The sequence below is a fragment of the Lissotriton vulgaris genome, chromosome 5 (genome assembly GCF_964263255.1).
Source record: "Lissotriton vulgaris chromosome 5, aLisVul1.2, whole genome shotgun sequence".
In the NCBI taxonomy this organism is placed as follows: Eukaryota; Metazoa; Chordata; class Amphibia; order Caudata; family Salamandridae; genus Lissotriton; species Lissotriton vulgaris.
Window position 1 is genome coordinate 517,339,182 of NC_141693.1, and position 19,297 is coordinate 517,358,478.

The 19,297-nt window shown below is 44.4% G+C and overlaps 1 protein-coding gene across 4 annotated transcripts in view; it reads left to right on the forward strand.

Annotated features, from left to right (window-relative positions):
• Positions 1-19,297, forward strand: part of RNLS (renalase, FAD dependent amine oxidase) — a 513,712-nt gene that overhangs the window by 63,459 nt on the left and 430,956 nt on the right. For 2 of the 4 annotated variants that reach the window (XM_086921951.1, XM_086921950.1), the window contains exons 2-3: positions 4,985-5,075; positions 17,446-17,551. In XM_086921951.1, coding sequence (XP_086778077.1) covers positions 17,454-17,551 — 98 coding nt within the window. In that variant the 5' untranslated portion in view covers positions 4,985-5,075; positions 17,446-17,453. The remainder of the gene's footprint in view (positions 1-4,984; positions 5,076-17,445; positions 17,552-19,297) is intronic. The other 2 variants (XM_086921948.1, XM_086921949.1) reach the window with 1 other exon arrangement.

The window sequence follows — 19,297 nt, forward strand, 5'->3', positions numbered from 1 at the left end:
TTTGTTTGCAATTGCCGCCATAAGTGCGCTGGGGATGCCCAGACGTGGGTCCCAGGCACTCCACACCACTGGAGTCAAGCTAGCTCCGTTCTGGGACGGACATGGCTTTTGTAGTTCGGACTGGACTGTTCCAATGGGGCACAGGGTCAGAGCTGATTTGCATATCGCCATTGTCTAACCCAGGGTGGTGTGGAGTGCAAAAAAACGATGGATTTGGGCCCAGATCTTTGGACTGGGATGAATGTGTGACATTGATCCACATTCGGTCCATCACCTGTTTTGTTTGCAATTGCATTCAATTTCAGGCAATTGGAGGCCATCCAGCCATAGATGTCTTTCGGACAGTCATGACATCTTGAGGCCATACCATCTTGGGTCCCTCGCTGTATGGACAACACCGTTTGTGTGTCATCTGCATAGGATCGGATCTAAGCTGCAGACTAAATGATCTTATCAATGCCGCCAGTGGACTGACATAAGTATTAAAAAGCGTGGGGCTCAGGAAGGACCCCTGTAGCATCCCGCATGGGAGGGCAAAAGGCTTAGATTTATCCTGCCCCAAGTCTACTGTTTGGATTCTGTCAGCCAGAAAAGATTTCACGAGTCTCCAGGCCCTGCCTTCCACCCCCGTCTTCGACAATCGGTACATCAACACACCGTGATGGACCGTATCGCAGGTAGCCCCATGTCCATGGGGCTACCTTAGGGGTGATATATATGTAATAAAAAGGGAAGGTTTGGGCCTGGAAAGTAAGTGAACATACCAGGTCGAAATGGCAGTTTAAAACTGCACATCCAGGCTCTTCAGTGGCAGGCATGAGACATGTATGAAGGGCTATTCATGTGGGTTGCGCAATCAGTGCTGTAGGCGCACTAGTAGCATTTGATTTACAGACTAGACTTGTCAGTAAATCAAATATGCCAATCACAGAGAAACCAAATGCCATTATATTTTAGTCACAGAGCACATGCACTTTAACACTGGTCAGCAGTGAAAAAGTCCCCAGAGCCCCAAAGTTAGCAAAAACCAGGTTCAGCACACAGTCAAAACAGGAGGACAGAGAGCAAAAATCAGGGGAAACCACTCCAAATGATACAAGGTCTAACACATGTCCCCCAAGCGGAAAGTGCGAAGTGTTGATATCCAAAAAATCTTCCATCTCAGGGGTCTTACTAATATCCATAAAGAACTTGGCACAGAAGCTGAAATATGAAGAGACATCTTTATTAAACTTTCAATAAGTGAGGCTACGTCACCCAGCTGCCTTAGCAACTGAATGAGGCAGTCTGAGGAATTCAGAGAACAGAGGCCTTTTATATGCTTAGGGTTACAAAACTCAGCATAAAAGAAAGGGGCAGTCCTAGCTTTTGCAAGCATGCAAAAAGCCCAACATTCCTTCTTACACAAGCCGGACAAACCCATAATAAAAGACCACAACCCATATCGTAAACAAGCCATAAAAGGAGGAACAAAAACAGATGAGAAGTAGGATGTAAGTGCATACCAAACTTTACAATCTCCTGTGCTCTGATCCTTAATCTTGATCAGCTACTGGGCAAGGAACTGGTCTAACAAGGTCAGCTTCAGGCAACAGGGTCAGTTCACTCAGATCATCCAAAAGTCAGCTAAAGTCATCGGCCTATGTGAGGGCAACCACAAAATGGCTGCCACGTCAAAATGGAACCCAAGGGTTCAGAACGAAATCTTCAAATACACAGTGCATCCATCGGTGTAACATGACGAAAACACTCATACTTGCTGAGCTCACTGTTTACGGTTCGCTGTTACCAAATTCGTAACAGAACCACGACCTTTATGACCCAGGTTCAGAATTTATAGAACCTCAGAAGAACTAGCCAACCTTTTTGGGAGTTCTCTTCACTAAAGCGGAAAAACTTGGAAAGACCATCACTGTTGGTGTGTTCTGTTCCAGGATGGTGTTCCACCTTTAAGTCCATTCCCTGTAGGGAGATGGGCCACCTCCAAATTCATGATTCTCACCCCTCAAATGCATTAACCATCTGAGGGGCCTTTGGTCTGTCTTAATCCGGAAGTGAATCCCAAACAAGTAGGGTCTTAGATTTGTCAGCGTCCAGAGCACATCAAATGCTTTCCTTTCTATTGCGTTCCACCTCTATTCCCCGGGAAGTAGCATCCTACTAACGAAGGCTTCATTTTAACTGTGAAAGCACAGCTTCCACACGATGCTCTGAGGCATCAGTCTGCCACAGAAATTCTTGTCGAAGTCAGGAGCCTTGAGCATGGGCACCGTGCACATGGCCTCCTGCATGATGTCCAAAGTGGCCTGGCACACACCTGTCCAGATCTCCTGATGTGGTGCTTCTTGCAGGTCAGCTCTGTCAAGGGGGCAACAATGGTGCCGTATTCCTTGACAAATCTCCTGTGGTAGGCATTGGGGCCTATGAAGGCTCTCACTTCTGTCTTGGTCTTTGGGGGTGTCTGAGCCAGAATGGTGTTGAGCTTTGGTCGCAGGGGCTGTACCTTGCCACCCTGTACTTGGTGTCCCAAGTAAACCACAGAGCCCTGTCCTATCTGGCACTTATTAGCCTTGATAGTGACGCCTGCACTCTGCAGTGCTCTGAGGACGTCCTGGATGAGGTACACATGGTCCTACCAACTGGAGCTGAAGACTGTAATGTTGTCAAGATATGCTGCACTGAAGTTCTCCACACCAGCTAGGACCGGTTGACCAACCTCTGGAAGGTGGCAGGGGCATTCTTCAACCCAAAAGGCATGGCACTGAACTGGTAGTGCCCTTTTGGCGTTAAGAAAACTGACCGTTTTTGTGCCTCCTCGATCAATGCAATCTGCCAGTACCCAGACATTAAAACAAAACGCACTGAGGAACTTGGCAGCTCCCAGCTGATCAATGAGCTCATGAGCTCTGGGGATGGTGTGTGCGTCAATCTTGGCTACCACATTGAGCCCATGATAGTCCACACAGAAACGGAGTTTGGGTGTAACACGGGCGGAGCAGCCTTAGGGACCAAGACCACTGGGCTGGACCAAGGACTGTTAGAGGGTTAAAAAAAAAAAGAACTTCTGTATCTTAAATGCTTTCTCCTTGGTGCTGATTTTCACTCTGTCAGACAACCTGTAAGGTTTTTGCTTAACATGCTGGCTATCCCCAGTGTCAATGTCATGAGTGCACCACTGGGCGACTACTGGGGTGAGCAAGAACAGAGATGCAAACTATCCCAGCAAGTAGTGATATTCTCTCTGCTGATCTAGGGTCAGAATATGGTAGAGGTTCACACCCTCTACTGACCCATGCTGCTCTTTGGAAGATAGGGGCTCAGATGAGGTTCACTTTCCTCTTCCACTCCATCATCCAGGATCAAGAGCATGGTCAACCCAGACCTCTCGAAACTTGAAGCGGTTTAAATACAGGACCTTCAAAGGATCCCTAGGAGTCTGCAAGTCCACCAGGTAGGTGGCATCACTCTTGTGCTCCTTCACCTCAAATGGGTCTAACCAGCAGTCTTGCAGAGCATGAGGCTCCATGGGCGCCATTACCTACACCTTTTGATCAGGTTGAAACTCAACCAGAATAGTAGTATTCTGGTCATACCATTGTTTCCTGTCATCCTGGCTAGCTGTTAGATTCTCCTGATCGAGTTTCTAGAAGCAGGCTGTTAGTTGCAGAAGGCCAGCGTGTAGCTGAATACATCCTGGTGTCGCTTCCTTGGAGATTTCTCCCAGCCCTTTTTCAGAAAACGGAGAGGTGCTCTCACAGGGTGCCCGTACAGAAGTTCAAAAGGGCTGAAGCCAACCCCCTTCTGCGGTACCTCCTTATAGGTAAATAAAAGACACGGCAGGAGGATATCCAACGTACTCCTTATTGGTCCGGCTAGACCCGTTTTCATGCCTTTGAGGGTACAATTTACTCTTTCAACCAACCCATTGGTTTGGGGATGGTAAGGAGTGGAGAGCGTCTGGGTTGACCCACACTCCTTCCACATGCCCTTCATGTACATGGACATTAAGTTGGTGTCACTGTCAGATACCAGCTCTTTGGGAAATCCCACTCGGGTAAAGATCCCCATCAGTACCCTGGCTACAGAGGGCAAAGTCTCTGTCCTCAGATGGATTGCTTCTGGGTACTGGGTGACATAGTCCACCGAGACCAGGATCAACCTGTTGCCCATGGCTGTCTTAGGGTCCAGCGACCCCACAATGTCATTGCCCACACGCTTGAAAGAGGTGCTCAAGCCATGGAAAGGTTGCAGGGGGGCTTAGCATTTCCCTCTTGTGTTGCCACTCACCTGGCAGGTAGGACAGGACCTAATTTGAAGCATGTCATCCTCTAGTGAGTGAGGGTTATCCTCCGTTAAGAAACCTTCTTCTGGAAGCAGATATATCCCAAATACCAAAATGTCCTCAGACGAAGCTGCACTCAACAGTATGTCGTTCCATTCTTTTAGGCAATCTGCAATTACAACAACATTTTTTCTGCCTTACGCATTTCGGGCTGCCAAAGCCCTTGTTCACAGGCTCCTCTCATGGCATCCACACAACCTGTGCAATTTCTTCAGATGTGAAAGGAACATCCAAGTATTCCCTGTGACCCGGGCCTAGCCATAGCAATTTGTTTGACTCAAAATATTGTCTCAAACTTTCCAGATCTCTCATCACACCGGTGGAGTAGAGTTGAGAGTAAAAGGAGAACATCACTTTGATCAGGTCTGCGGAAGATGTGACTCTTTGGCTGTTGCCATCAAGCAGTTTGGCCACATATGACTAGGCATGTGGTCTCCTCAGAAGATGAGCCAATGTCTTCCCAGCGCAGTTCCCTTCCCCGTATTGCCGTGCATGCACCTCGTGCCCCAAGTAATGCACCTCTCTCTCCGCCTCATCCTGATATTCTGACATTTTGGCTCTAATCTCAGCTAATATACCAGACATGGGATTGGTTTTATATGCTTGATCCATCAATATGATTTTCGCTTTTTGTCTTTCCAGGGTCCCTCTATTCGGCCGAAACAAGCAAGAAATTCTTGGCAAATCACGCGGACATGGATAACTACCTTGAACGCTTCCCACATTGAAGAGGGTGAGCTGACCGAGCCAGTGTTTAATACAAAAAAGTCACAGATGGCGCAACAAATTTCTTCAGTAAATGCTCTGTCCCTCGGAGTGTGTGGGGAAAGGCACCACGAGAACATACCCCATAGGGTCTGGGGAATTTGAAGAACCAATGGTACGGGGAATGGTCAGACAAAGTGCGCGCTAAATGTTCAATAGAGGAAGACCAGTTAACTAAGTCCTTGTTTACTATCCACAGGTCGATGCAGGACCAGGAGTTATGTGAGGTGGAAAAGCAGGTTCCCTCACGTCCATTGGGTTGGGCATGTCGCCCCACATCCAATAGCGCATTGTCAGTTATGAGTGAGTTTAATATTTCTGCGGCTTGCGAATTTTGTAGTCTGGTACCCGAGCGGTCTAGCACAACGTTAAAGTCAGCGCCCGGGATTAACGGGCAAGGGCTATGTTTTGCTATCAGTCTCCTGACATGAAGAAAGAAGTCAGGATTGTCTGAGTTGAGTCCATAAACAGCCATCATAATCAATAGTTGCTTGTATAGCGTACTCCTCCTTACAACATATCTACCATCGGGGTCCATGTCGGGGTGTGTGGTGGGTAAGAGAAGTCTCTTCTTGAGTAGGATGGTTACCCCCCTGGCATAACTAGAGTAGACTGATGAGTAGAGGTTGCTCCACCAATGGGCCCGTAGTCCAGTTGTGTTACTGGTGGATAAGTGTATTTCTTGAAGAAAACACATGTCTAAATCATGTCTCTTAAGGTATTCAGTCAGTCAAAAATGTACTTTATTTGGTTTGTCACAACCATAAAGCATCCATGTACAAATACTCAATTTAAGATAGCAACAGGTTAAAAGTGCATTTACATAAAATATGTTTTCTCATTCTTTAATTAAACACTTTATCCCAGACCTTATCTATGGTCTGTTTCTGCTTTTTGAAGCTGAGTCTCTACAGAGTTCATAAATTTTACCCCGCGGCATTTTAGGATGTTGAAACCTGCTCCCATCCAGCTGGTCACAGCTTGCCTGCAGGTACGAATCTGTAGCATATTAAAAATTGGTTTCAGTAAAATTTGCCTCTTTTCTTTGGCGGACTCACATGTGCACAGGAGGTGGCACAAGGTCTCACTGTGATAATCACATAGTCTGCATCTTGGTCCCTGGTGTGTGTCCTTCCATGACGGGATCAAGTCTTTAGAGAAATGGTCACCCATTCTGAGGGCCATAAATTTTGTTTTTAAAGATAGCCGGAAGTGCGCCATAAGGTAGGGCTGAGGTTTTAATCGTTTGTACGAGTTTAGAATGGTCCATGCATGTCGCCGTTTGGCCAAGGTCTTTTTATCTTCTACCAAAGCTAGGGCTTTTGCATTTAGCGTGCAAATCTTTTTAAAGGATGATTCTTCTGGTGGATTCTTCCAGATCTCCTCTATTTTGAGGGTTTCTAATGATGTTCGCAGATCATTGCCCCATGAGTTGGGTTCCTGTTGGTCATATTGTTTTTTAATTTCTTGCCAACATAAGTTGTTTAAGGATCCTGTTTCCGCCGATCTCAATTTCCAGCACCATTTCACTAGGGCTGCTTTCCTTTGGTATATTTGATTTTGCAAGCCAAATTCCAGCCTTATTTGGGCCGGGGCTGATCCTTTGTATAGATGGAACACGGATTTGTATATTTTTGTCTGGAGGGTGTTTAAAATGGCTGCTTCTTTCCCATGCCATATTTCCAGTCCATTTGAGAGGGATGGTAAGACTTGGGCTGCCATTACTTTTAGCAGGTGGTCGTTTGATGGACATTGCAGTTTCTTTTGGAGAACTTTATACGCAAAGCTCAGTGATTGTGCTTTTGCAGCAATAATTCTTTTTTGGTCTGAAAGGGACATGTTTTTACTTATTGTGACCCCCAGATATTTGTAAGCAGTTGTTTGCTCAATGTGTTTGCCTTTTGTGTACCACTTGAAAGATCTTCTGCTAGTGCCCGTCAATCTCACCACTTTTGTTTTTTTGATGTTTAATTCCAGGCCTTCTCTATCGAAATAGTCTGTTAATTCGGATATTGTTCGTTGTAGGCCTATTGGTGTTTGGCTTAAGACTACAATATCGTCCGCATATTGAAGGAACTGGATGCTTTCATTAGCCAATTTTGGCGGGTGTCCGGTCACATTCTTGAGTTGTTCTTTCAAATCAGCCAGATATATATTGAAAAGGCTTGGGGAGAGCACGCAGCCCTGTTTGAGGCTGTTGGTTATTTTTAGTTCTGCAGATATTCTTCTTCCGTCTCCCAGTTTTACTTTTGCCCATGTTCCGCTATATATTGCCATTATTGTTTCCATTAGTGCCGGCGGAAGACCCCCAAAGATCCAGTTTTTTCCATAGGCGTTTTCTAGGAACTCGTCGAAGGTGGATTTCAGGTCTATGTAGCAGGCTATTAATCCAGTCTTTCTTTTCCCTGCTCCTTCGATTAATAATGACAGAGCTGACAGATTGGTTAATGCCTTCCCTGAAATCGGTTTGGAAATTGGGTATTATTTTATTATCCTTTTTCCATTGTCGTAGTAGAGACAATATACAAGATGAAAAAAGCTTTGCCTCGACGTCGATTAAAGCTATTAATCTAGAATTCCCGGGTTCCATTCTACATCCTCTTTTGTGAATTGGGTGGAAGATGTTTCCTTTCCAGGACAGTGGAATCTTTTTATCTTTATGAATGTGATTAAATAGTGGTGTCAGGTATTTTGCCCAGAAGTCGGTGTCATATTTGAATAAGGCATTTGGCATTCCATTTGGGCCAGCTGCTCCTTCCGCTTTCATTTTCCTTATTAGGGCAGTTAGTTGTTTGATAGTTGTCAAAGGCTCTTGTTCCTCTTGGGCAGTGTCTTCCTGCTGGTCGTTTTTCCTTTGTCCAAGAACTATTTCTTTTTGTTCTTGACCTTTTTTTAGGTTTTTGGATGTTTCTGTATTAATTGGGTAACTCTGGAGGTTATACAAATTGTCGATATAAGCGGCCCATGTTGTTTCACTTATTTCTATATTAAGTTGACCACCAGCTCCTTTCGCTAATTTATTTATTATGTTCCAAAATTCTCCACTATTTGGTAGTTTACTTGTTTTTAACAGATCTCCCAAGATTTCCTCTGTATGAGATTTTTTTGCTTTTCTGCAATCCTCTTTGTATCCTTTCCTCATTTTTTGTATATTGTTGTTATCTACTTCTTTTCCTAACCTTTTTTCTGCGGCCTTTATTCTTAATTTTTTCTCAATTTCCCTTTACTTATCTCTTAGATTGGTGTTATACCACTGCTCTTTATTTGCTTTGTGACCATGGATTACTGGTGTGTTTACCGCAAATTTTCCTAGCACAAATTTATGTAAATGTTCCCATTTTGTTATGGGTGATTGATTTTCAATGGCCTTCGTAAAAATTCTGTGTTCCAGTACTGAGTCCATTATTTCCTTTTTTACTGGGCCCTTGCTTTTGATTTTCTTCAGTTTGTATATTTCCGGAATTGCGGTAAGAAATTCTAATTGTGTTTTCTCTTCGATGTATTTCCTCATTGTTGTCTCTTGTGGGAAGTGATCACTCACTGGTCGAATTTGTATTCCAAAATAATCTATGCTCTTTTTTAGTTTGTTACTTGTTAGGGTGAAATCAATTGTGGAGTTCTTTTTACCACTGGTGAAGGTGGTTTTGGCGGGTATGTCTCCCTCCGTGTTTCCATTTAGAATTGTTAAACCTAGGGGTTCCAGATCACTCCAAATATTATGGGCTTTATCCTTGGTCCAATTGGCTTTTATTAGGTTACAGTTGAAGTCACCGGAGATGAATATCTCGTGGGATTGATAGGTTCTGTGTAAGGTTTTTATCAAATTTATTAGAGTTAGAGCTTTTTTCATTTTTGTGGCCTTATCTGGGTGGATATATATGTTTATAATTAGTAAATTCCATCCGGGACTCTTTTTGCTTGCTTTTGACTCTACTTTGATCACTTGTATCCAGTTCTCCCCTGAGTCGAGCAGTTCAGTTTTCCAGTCTAAATTGTTCGTAATAAAGATGGACAAACCTCCCCTTGGGTGTCCATACTTTGCGAATTTTTCTGCCATTATATGATGTTCCTCATATCCCATGATTTGCCTCGGGTTACATTCCATGTTTCCTGGAGTAGTATTATTTCGAATTTACTCAGGTAGTCTATTGTCTCTTGGTCTTGGGACATTTCTTTGAAACCGTGTACGTTCCATGGGCAGATCCTTATTTTTATTTCTGGTTTTGAGAGTAAATTGGTGTTTTTTCTTTGTTTTTTTTGTGATAATTTGCCTACATCAGGATCAATGAGAATTTAGTGCCTGTGCCAACCAAGACCAGTCTTTGTGTTCCTTCAGACCCTGGTATTGCTGCTTTGCTTTGGTACTACTCAGATCTTGTTCAGAAAGTGATTTGTTTCTTGCTCCCTTCAAGATTGTTTGAGTTTTTTCCTTTACGTTGTTGGGTTGAGGAATCTTATTATTTAATAGGGGAATGGATATTTTATTGGGGTGTGACGCTCTAAAGTTATTCCCCATTCTGTAAAGTGAGGCCTAGTTGAGAAAATAAGCTCTTCTATTTCTTTAGATGCCCAGGCGGTACTGCTTATTTCCATGTCCTTGTCTTTGTTTCCTTGGATGAATTCTACGACTTTCAGGTCGCTTGTTGTTATTCCCCTTAGTTTTGGAATCTCTTCGATTAATCGCAGGATATTTCCCCTGTTCAGCGTGTCAGCATTTCCTTTTGTTTGAAATCCTGGCTTGAACAGTAATTTACATTCTGTTTCCATACTAGCTGTTTCGAGATGTCAGGTTTGATAGACTCTCCTTTTTCCCTCAGTTGGATCAAATCGAATGTGAGATATGTTGTCATTCTGGCAGACAGTGGTTGTTAAATCCGGTCGAATATGATCTACTGTGGGTGCTTCTTTTAAGAGGTGCATTTCTTCTCGACCTATTTGTATATTACTTGCGTTTTGTCTTATTTTATCATTTGGCTCAGTTTCGAAATAGTCTCTGCAAGTTCTTCCTTTATTTCCTGCCGTGATAATCAGACCAATATTTGGTTCCCTCGCTTGGTCTGCCTGTATTTTTTGGCTTTGCTCTTTTTCCATTTTTTTCTGGATGAGTGATGAATTTCCTCCAGTGTACCAATTTGATCCTTTTTGAACCAAAGTTTCACAATCCCTTTTTAGCTTATTTTCCTGTGTTTTTTGTTGTTCTGTAGCCTCTCTATAATTTGATTTTAGCGTTTCATTTTTGTCATTGACTTTGTTTGTGATTGGCCTTTCCTCGTCTTTTGATATTCCTTGTGTACTTGCTGTTATTTTAATCTGATCTGGAAATTGTGTTTGTTCTTCTGCTTCGTCTGTGTTTTTTTCTTTGTTTCCGTCCTCTTTGGTAGAGGTGTCTGTGATCTGATTAATTGTAGCCTCTTTTGTCTTTTGTTCGAAAATGGCGAAAAAAAATTGTTTTGCCTGCTTACTTTTCGTAGCGTTTTTTCTTGCCTTCCTTGCCCGTTTTCGCTGTCTTTTGGTTAGGGGTTCTGACATGCCCGATAAACTCATTGTTTTGTTTTCTTCCAGACCTCTCTTTAATGGTTCGTTTTTATCTGTGTCATTTGGAGTTTTTTCTTCTTCGATGATGTGGATAGTTCTATTTTGAATTCCAATTTTATTGGCCTCTATGTTGGGATTATCACCTTTGTTGGTTTTCCTGCATGTTACTACTAGTATTTCTTTCAAGATGTCTGGTAGGGTTGCTAATTTATCTATTATGTCCTTGCAGACGCAATTTTGTTCTGTTAATTTCTCTTTCCATTGTTTTTCTTCCTCCTTTTCTTTTGTGAGGTATAGCGAAATTTTGTCCAGTTTCAAATTTATTCCCGATATGTGGGATGCAATTAGGTTCATTAGATCTACCTGCACGTCGAGTTTATTTGATTGGAAGTTAAGCGCACTAGTTGCTTGTTGTAAACTTTTTAGGAGCACATCCCCCCAGAGTGTGGATTTTCCTTCAGTTTGTTGCAACTGTGCCCCTGTTGACCTATTTAAACTTTCCAAGGAAGAGATAGTTATAGGGTGTTCTTCTTTTGTTGTATTCTTTGCTGTGTTAGAAACCTGGCTCTTATTTCCAGGTTGTCTGATTGGGCTTGATGTAAGGATTATTGGAGAGGATGTTGGCTTCCTTTTTTGTCCATTTGTGTTTCTTTTACCCATGTTTTCGGAATATTCCAATTTTCTCAAATTTTCGAGGCTCAGTTGCATTGGATCGGCTTCCTTGTGGATATTTTCTTCGAGCATTCTCCGCAGTTTTGTTTCTTCGAAGATCGAGAATGATTTGGACCACTCAATCTTTTGTGCGCTTTTCTGCAGATTTGTTTGGGATCCTAAATTGCTCTGATTAATGAGTACTGGGCTATTTTCATTAACCTCGTCTGATGTTTTGTTTGGTGTTAGCTTTGTTTGATTACAGGGTGCATGAACTTGTGCCGAGGTTTTTATCAGCCAATTTTTTATTGTCGATTTTTCTTTGAGATTAGGACTCATACTTATTTCCGAGTCATTTCTCATCTTGCGTTTTTTGCGTGATAAAGTCAAGCAAGTTGTTTTTTTTGGACTTTGTTGAGATTTTGCACCATTGCTGTTACTTAGTTTTACTGCCCCTTGCTCTTTTGAGAACCTAAAATTGTACTTCACTTTTTCACCCCCAAATTTAAATGGTTCGGCCATAGTGATATGTGCCTGGTCAGATTGTTCGTTCCCGGTTGACTCTTCTAAATATCTTTTTTTCCCTTGTTCTTTTTTCCCTTTTACTGCCAACCTTCTTTTTACTTTCTGTATTCGAGTCTTTCGGATTTTTTCTGACCGCATCTTCAAAACTGCGAATTTCCGGAATGTTTTCCCTTCCTGCTCCTATCGTGCATTGTCTTTCCCGGAGCTCCCCAAGCCCGTCTGCCGCTTAAGCGACAGCTGCCGTCGGGGGAGTACACTTGGAAGTATGATCAGGGATTGGATGGTTGGGTAGATAGCTTTTTGGCAAGAACGGTGAAAATATGGTATTATGTTACTACAAAATGGACTCAGTTTATGTGGATGGTTCTGCTATCTCAACCCCCCTTTGTGTCATATTATGTCTTATTGTCCATCAAAAAGTGTATTTCTCATAGGTACCACTCTCCAGCTCCTTTGCTCTGGTTCAAAAACTAGGTCGACTGGACTAGTACCAGACAAGTACCAGACAAGTGCCGGTAATTTCTGCTGCCCCTCTCGTTTCGGCTGAACCCTTAGGCCCTTGGACCCTGTTCCTTTGCTACTCCTTACCTGTTTTTCGCTGAGTTCGTCGCTGGTCTTCTGGAACTTATTTTCTACCTCTTATGCTGGCTCTGGCTTGTCCCAGCTCTCAATCTCTCAAAGTTTCTCAAGGTTTCTCCGGGTTGATTCTTTAATATTTCGTGATCCCAAGTGGCTCCTCCAAACTCCTTCAGCCCCTTACTGCTCACAAGACCCAACTCGTAACCCAAGATTATGCTTTACTGCTCCACCTTGAGGAATGGGGGAAGTCAGGGGTCCTTGATATTACTGCCCCTTTTCCTCGAACTTCGGGCTTCAAGTGGGTTAGTGATATAGTGGCTGCAATGTCACCCGTCGCCTGTTCCTAGAGTCCGCCTACTCCCGTGGTGTCTCAGTAGCACTTGAAACAGTCCTTAAGAATCACCAATAGTTCGCTTCAATAACAGTTCAGTCGCAGCCGCAGGACTACAGCCGTTTTTTACACAGCTATCACTGCCTGTGAGTGGGACTCTAAGTGCTGCACATGCCGGTTGCCGCTTTTGCTTTCAAATTCCAAGCTTCTAAGCCCCTGAGCTCTAAAGCGCCTTTCAGCCTTACTGCTTTTACGGCCTTTTGCAACTTTTTTTCAGCTTTCACCACCAAATCCTTTTACAACGGATAACAGCGGCAGTTCGCAAAGTTCATAAACTCACACCAAGCCCAACTCTCTGTGCTGTCTCTCTTACACGCTGCCTTCTCCTCCTACGGGAGCAATATTCAGCGGCTTCGGCCGCGTTGAGAACGACTTAGCGGCTCCTGCCGCGGGGAGAATGATTTGGGTGCACCGGCCACACTGGGAAAGCCTTAACGGCTCCTGCCGCTGGGGGTGATAAATTAGCGGCTCCGGCCGCGTTAGAGAGGACTTGACGGCTCCCGCCGTAGAAATAATATCTTTGCGGCTTTTATGCTTTGGCCACGCTGTCAATGCTTGGCGGCCGTATTCGGTTGCAGTAAGCTAGTAAGCTAGGCAGTAAAGCGGCAAGGCAGCGAGGAACGGCGGCGTCCTTCGCCTCCTCGTACTGCTCAGCTGCGCTGCTGACTGACGGACGGCGGCAAATCCCGGACTGGAGCACTGGAAACTCTCGATACAGCACTAATCTTGTCCCCGAGTCTGTCTGTCTGTGTCTCTTAAGGTATTCATGCATAAGACTGGATTTGTGGTGGTCATTGATACCCTAATGTGTTATGTTAGACAGGTTACATTAGTCATGATTCAATTTTTATATGTATGTGTCTCGTCGCGTCTCAGTGTAAACTTTGAGGTTTTGGGGAAATTGTACCATTGGAAATGTTGGTGCAGCCTTTTAATATAGCAGCTAGCATAATCCTGGGCTCACTTAAGCAACAAGGAAACTGTCCCTAAATCTAACAAACCCCCCACCCATTGCTCTACCAAAACCTCCCATGTCCCACCCCCACCTACTTCAACCCCCTAATCAGGTTGAGATGTTGTACCCATGCCACTCAAAGATGCCAAACTTTTAAACATACTGAACATCCAAAGGAATTATCCTGTGAGGGTACATGGACTCTTCAAGTGTACTCCCCTGACCCGAGGTCAGGGTGGCCGAGTATTGTAGTACTTTTAGGAACAACAAAGGGTAGCATAGTACATTATGTCCTGTCTCAACTCTTGGGCATGCCACATGCTGTAGTTAATTTGTATAGTGGCGGAGCAGTCTGGTGTGTTGTTTGAGTCCATATCAGTTCTGCAAGGGGCACATACATATTAGTCTCAGTCATCGTATTTGGACGAGCCAGGTGAGTTATCTGTGTTCAATATATTCCTGCTTAGTTGTTTTGCGTAGGTCATATCAGCCTTGGAGTCCATAAAGTAGCGCAACCTGCCATCATTATATATGGGAAGTGTGAGCCGGGTAAAGGAGGGTCTATGGAATTTTCAGTTGTTGAAGATTCCGTTTTGATGGCAGGAAATCACGGCTTGCTGTCTGTACCATCAGAGTACAGTCATTCTAGGTCTTCGTTCTTGGCACGGATGAGATCAAGCACCTTGTCCATTTTTAACAAGCGCTGTCTGTCCTCAGTGAGGGCGTCATCAGCATCAGAGACTCTGAATTCTAGGTGCGTAATGCGGGAGTCATGCGAGTCTACGCGTTGTTTCACATGATCGAGCTGAGTAGTAAAATGATCTATTTTGGAGTCTATTGTTTTTAGGCTGGATTTGACCTCTAAGGGAAGAGAATGAATAACATCGTATTGTGTTCCAGCATTGTCTGTCTGCGTTGCCTGTTCATCCGCATCTTGTGACGATTCTCCATGCAGTCCAGTTTGGCAGTTTTCACAGACAAGCTTGGACTGTTTTGTGTTCGTCTTCCCCATCTTAATGTGAAGTGTAGTATGTTGGCGTGATGCTGAGAAGAAAGGGGAGCACGGAGCGGTGCCGCCGGCAGCGCGGTTGGTCAGCCATTTGATGTTGCATTTGTTTGCCTCCTATTTCTGTGTACAATGTGGGGATTGTGCAATTTGTGGCTGTCTTGGCCAGCTGCTGTTGGTGGTTAGCTGCCCTGTCCAGTGTCCAGCAGTTGCATTGCCTACTAGTTCCTGGGGGGCCGGTTGGCTGGAGTCAGTGACTAGGGCATTTCTAGTATTTGTGCATGTGATTTGCAGCATCTCTGGTCTTATGCTTGGGCTCAGCACGATCCGTTGCGTGGCAAGTCCGCAGTCCTGCCTCAAGTGGTTCCCACAGGCTCTTGGCACTGGCAGCTCTAGAAGGCTATGGCTGTCAAAGGGGGGGGGGGGATCGTTTCTCTCGTGTATCTCCTGCTCGCAGTGTCAGTTTTTACACTCTTCTGCCAACCTTCCTGGGCAGCTGACTCAATCTCTCTGCCTCCCTAGCTAGTGGTCATCACTTCCAGTGTAGATGGGTGCCATTTACAGAATCGTACTGCTGGGGTCGACAGTTGCCTTGTGTGTGTACAGATTAGAGACGGGTCTAAGGCGGCCCAGGGAACACAATACTGAGTATCATGTGCTGTAATGACTCCTGTGAGGTGGGATCAGCTATATGCTGGCCACAGGCGTAGCACAGATGGGCGCCGGCCGGTCAGGGGCCGCTATGGTAAGTCTGTTGTAGTTCACCGGCCTTGTGGGCGGGGTTGATAGGAGTGTGTCATGTGTTGTGTGTTCATCTACTTTTGGCCTGTAGCCAACCCCAACCCCCTTGCCTGACTCCTTACTTCATAGTGTTGCGCTGTATATGATGCGGAGAGGTGTGGGACCCTGCTCTATGGTCTCTTTGCCATTGCAGCAGTCCTGTAGGCCAGCCGCCAGCACTCAGCCACTCTACACGGAGCACACTCGTCCCCTACTGCGGCCTGAACCCGGGCGATTTTTCAGGCCCTTGTCAGTGCGGGCGCTGCAGCTGGGGTGAACTCCACATCTATGCAGCAGTGTAGTCATGTTCTTGTGGTGCTGTTATGCCGGTTCTCTTGTGGCCTACTCTACTGATGTGATGGGTGGCGTTTGCATGTCTCTGTTTACGCCCTTGCAGCTCTCTGGGCCATTCCCAATGGGTTTTGAGTGCGCCGTGCAGTGAGGGCAGTGTAGTCCCCCTTTTTTATTTGTCTGGGTAAATATTTTTTCCCTCAGATTATGGCGGATATTTTGCTCGTCCAGCAGAGCCCACTCAAGGTCGGCCATCTTGCAGCTTGCGAGACCACGCCAGTCGTATCCCGCAGGACTTGGCTCCATTTTACATGAAAACAGATATCACCCGCATTCTTTCCTTGAGCTAACACCTTCTCCAATGTGCGTAGTCTTCAAAATATTAAACCCATGAAGCTATTAGTTTTTAGCTTGCCAATATTTGGGTTCTTCTTTTGTCTCATCGTCTCTTCGCTAGAAGAAAATACTATTTCCCAATACAACATTGCAAGACTAATTATGTCCTGTACACAGCAGTTCTCAACTGCAGGGCTGATCTGTAGCTTGCACCTGTTTTAATTCAACAAAGCTTAAGTGGCAACTGGTGTGTTCTGTAGACGTTTTATCAAAGATTTCTCTAAGAACCTATTTCCCATTTACTGGTTCTCCAGCACCACGAGCTCATACAAATGGCAATAGTGCTATGCAAAAAGGGTCAATCAACTGCAAACAAAAAAGTAAAAAGCATTTTTATATTCAACGCCAAGCGCTCTAACTTTTACAAATGCAAGCGATTGCATTGCAAATGCTTGTTTAAAAATTCCTACGATCTACCCTTTTTTGCAGCAAATTCCTGCAGATTTGTATCCACCTACTGTAGGCCTGTGATTAAATCAGATAACATTATTTTGTGAACATGTGATGTGTGAATTCCTTTCAGCTGAAAAGACAGTCTCTTATTTAAAGTAGTTTTGTTATATGCAATAAAACCGTTAGGGTTTATTTTGTACTTCTGAAAGTTTGCTATTAGTAGCGTTTGAAAAAGGGAGGTGGAAAAATATTTTCGTTTTTGAAACAAACCCGTTAAAGATTATGTTTCTCCCTCGACATTTAAAGAATGCAAAGACAGCCTTGCAGTTGTTGCTGGAGTTACCAACTGGCCCAGTTTTAGGAAGATCAAAGTTGGCCAAAGAAATTAAATTTCGCTCACTTGCGGCATGTCATTCAGATTAAGTGGTCTACTCTGGGTCAGAAGCCGCATGATCATTCCCTCTGATCTAGATCCGTTTCATGTGATTTTTTTTGTGATGTTGTCCGCACAATGATCTTCTTGTGATGTAAATTTGTTTGCTAATCAGATATTCTGACACGTGGAAATCCTACCTCTTTTTGGTCACGTGTGTTTGACAAGTATGTAGGAAGGGGGATTATGTAACTGTGTGTTGTACCTCTCAAATGTTGGCAGAGTAGTCTTGGAGAAGCAGATTCTACTCGTCTTGTAGAAATCAAGGTGCAACATTACACAATGGGTGAGCCAGTTTACAAGTATTTTGCGGTTTGGTTATGGCTTACCTAATGCTTCATTTATACCAATGCCGTTCACGTTGCAGATGCATGAATAAGAAATCTCTGGGCTTTTATTTTAGGAGGAAGAATGTCTACCAGCAGAAGCCCTCACAATCCCAGATGTACAGCAGACCTGGGTGCCCAGTACATCACTCTTACCCCTGAATATGCAGAAAAACACAAAAGGTGAGAACGAGAAAGAGCAGCTGAAGCATTAGAAATGACAACACTCTCTTCTTGCTTAGTTTTGAGGGGCAATGCTTGGTTATCTTGTATCTCTGTACATTCAGCTTGTTGACCTCTGTGGTTGTTGGCTCCTACGGTAAATAGAGAGGTCATGCCCTCATCTCACCTGGAATATGTGACCTGCTTCCTGATGGTCCACTCTGCCCATCTCCTGAAATAGCTCTTGCTCAATTGCTTCTCGGAACTCAAATGCTGGTACATTAGGATCTCTCAGTAAAATTCTTGACTCTGGTATCTTCTGTTCACTTCTATGTGTGTCTTGTAGGAATAGAAGGATGACCCTTTTCTAAAAATCGAGCAAGCTAAATAGGCCACCCTAAGGTGCATAAACGCAGAGATGTTCTTATGTTTATATGATCTTACAGCCAGTAAGAATAACCAAAGAAGGGTATTGCTTAATTCACCTGATGCCCCATGACCACTATGAACGGAGAATGACTATGACACAATACTAACATGCTTGGATGAATTTGTCAATATATGCTCTCTAGCTTTACTATTGACAAAAAGCCCAACACACTTTACATTATTATACATTGATTGCATATGGTACTCCATGATAATAATTTATATTTATAAATAATACTCTCCTTTTTAGGTCTCGCCTGTCGATGCGCATGCGCATCGAGCTTGCGAGACTATGGGGGCTTAAACACTCTTTAACCAACTTGCAAGGAATCGTGGCGATTCCTTGCAGTGCCCGTGAAATTTAAGCTCAATGCGCATGCGCATTGAGCTTAAAAGCGCGTGCACATGCCCCCAGCCGCCTGCCTTGCCCACTCTCTCTCTCACAGCCTCCCCCAGCTCCGCCCCCTCACTTCTTGGTTGCACGGCCGCTAGGCCGTGCCTCCCCTACTCTCCTCTCCCTTCCTCCTCCTCCTACTCTCCTCCCCCCTCCTCCTCCTACTCTCCTCCCCACTCTCTCTCTCCCAGCATTTCTCTGGCTTTTCTTAAACAAGAGCTTCTTATTTGTAACTGCTTCAGAAACGCCTGCCAAGTGGCTAAGAGTACACTGCCGAAAAAGATAAAAGGCAGCTAAAGATTTTCCTTTTCAGTTCGCAACTTTTACAGGCTGCAATTCGTATCTCTTTCAAGGTGGCCATTTTAGCGAGGCGGTTCGATGCACTGCAGCATTTTAGGAGCCCGGGCTGTGTGAATGTGTGGAGCGCAGCTAGCACAGAGCGCCGTATGTTTTAATCAGGCCCAACAATAAATCAAAGGCCTGGGAGCCCGATTCTAGCCCTGCCAGAGGGCCGGGCCATTTACTTTCAATTGACAGGCGCTGGCTCTCTGCGCGGGACAACGGCCCCCTCCACTGAGGACTTTCCCAGATGTAGGCAGATGGAAAAACCATTAGTAAACAGGTTACACAAACAGTGAATTACTTACTACTTGTTAATAATGAACTGCCAGCCACAGCCAAAGAGCTTCCAAACATTCGCAGCGGCCGTCTGCCGGGATTACAGGACCACAAACTCATTTTACAATTTTTAACTGGAAAAAAAATTGTGGAGGGGACTTGCAGTGAACTCAGCATCTTGGGTAATAGGACTAATATCCTGGGGTCCAAGGACATAGCACTCCCGCCTTTGTCTAACAAAAACACCGATGAATTAAGAGGACTTCTTTAAAGAGCAGAGAGATGATTTTGGGACCCAAGGCTATGGAGAATACGCCCTGATATTA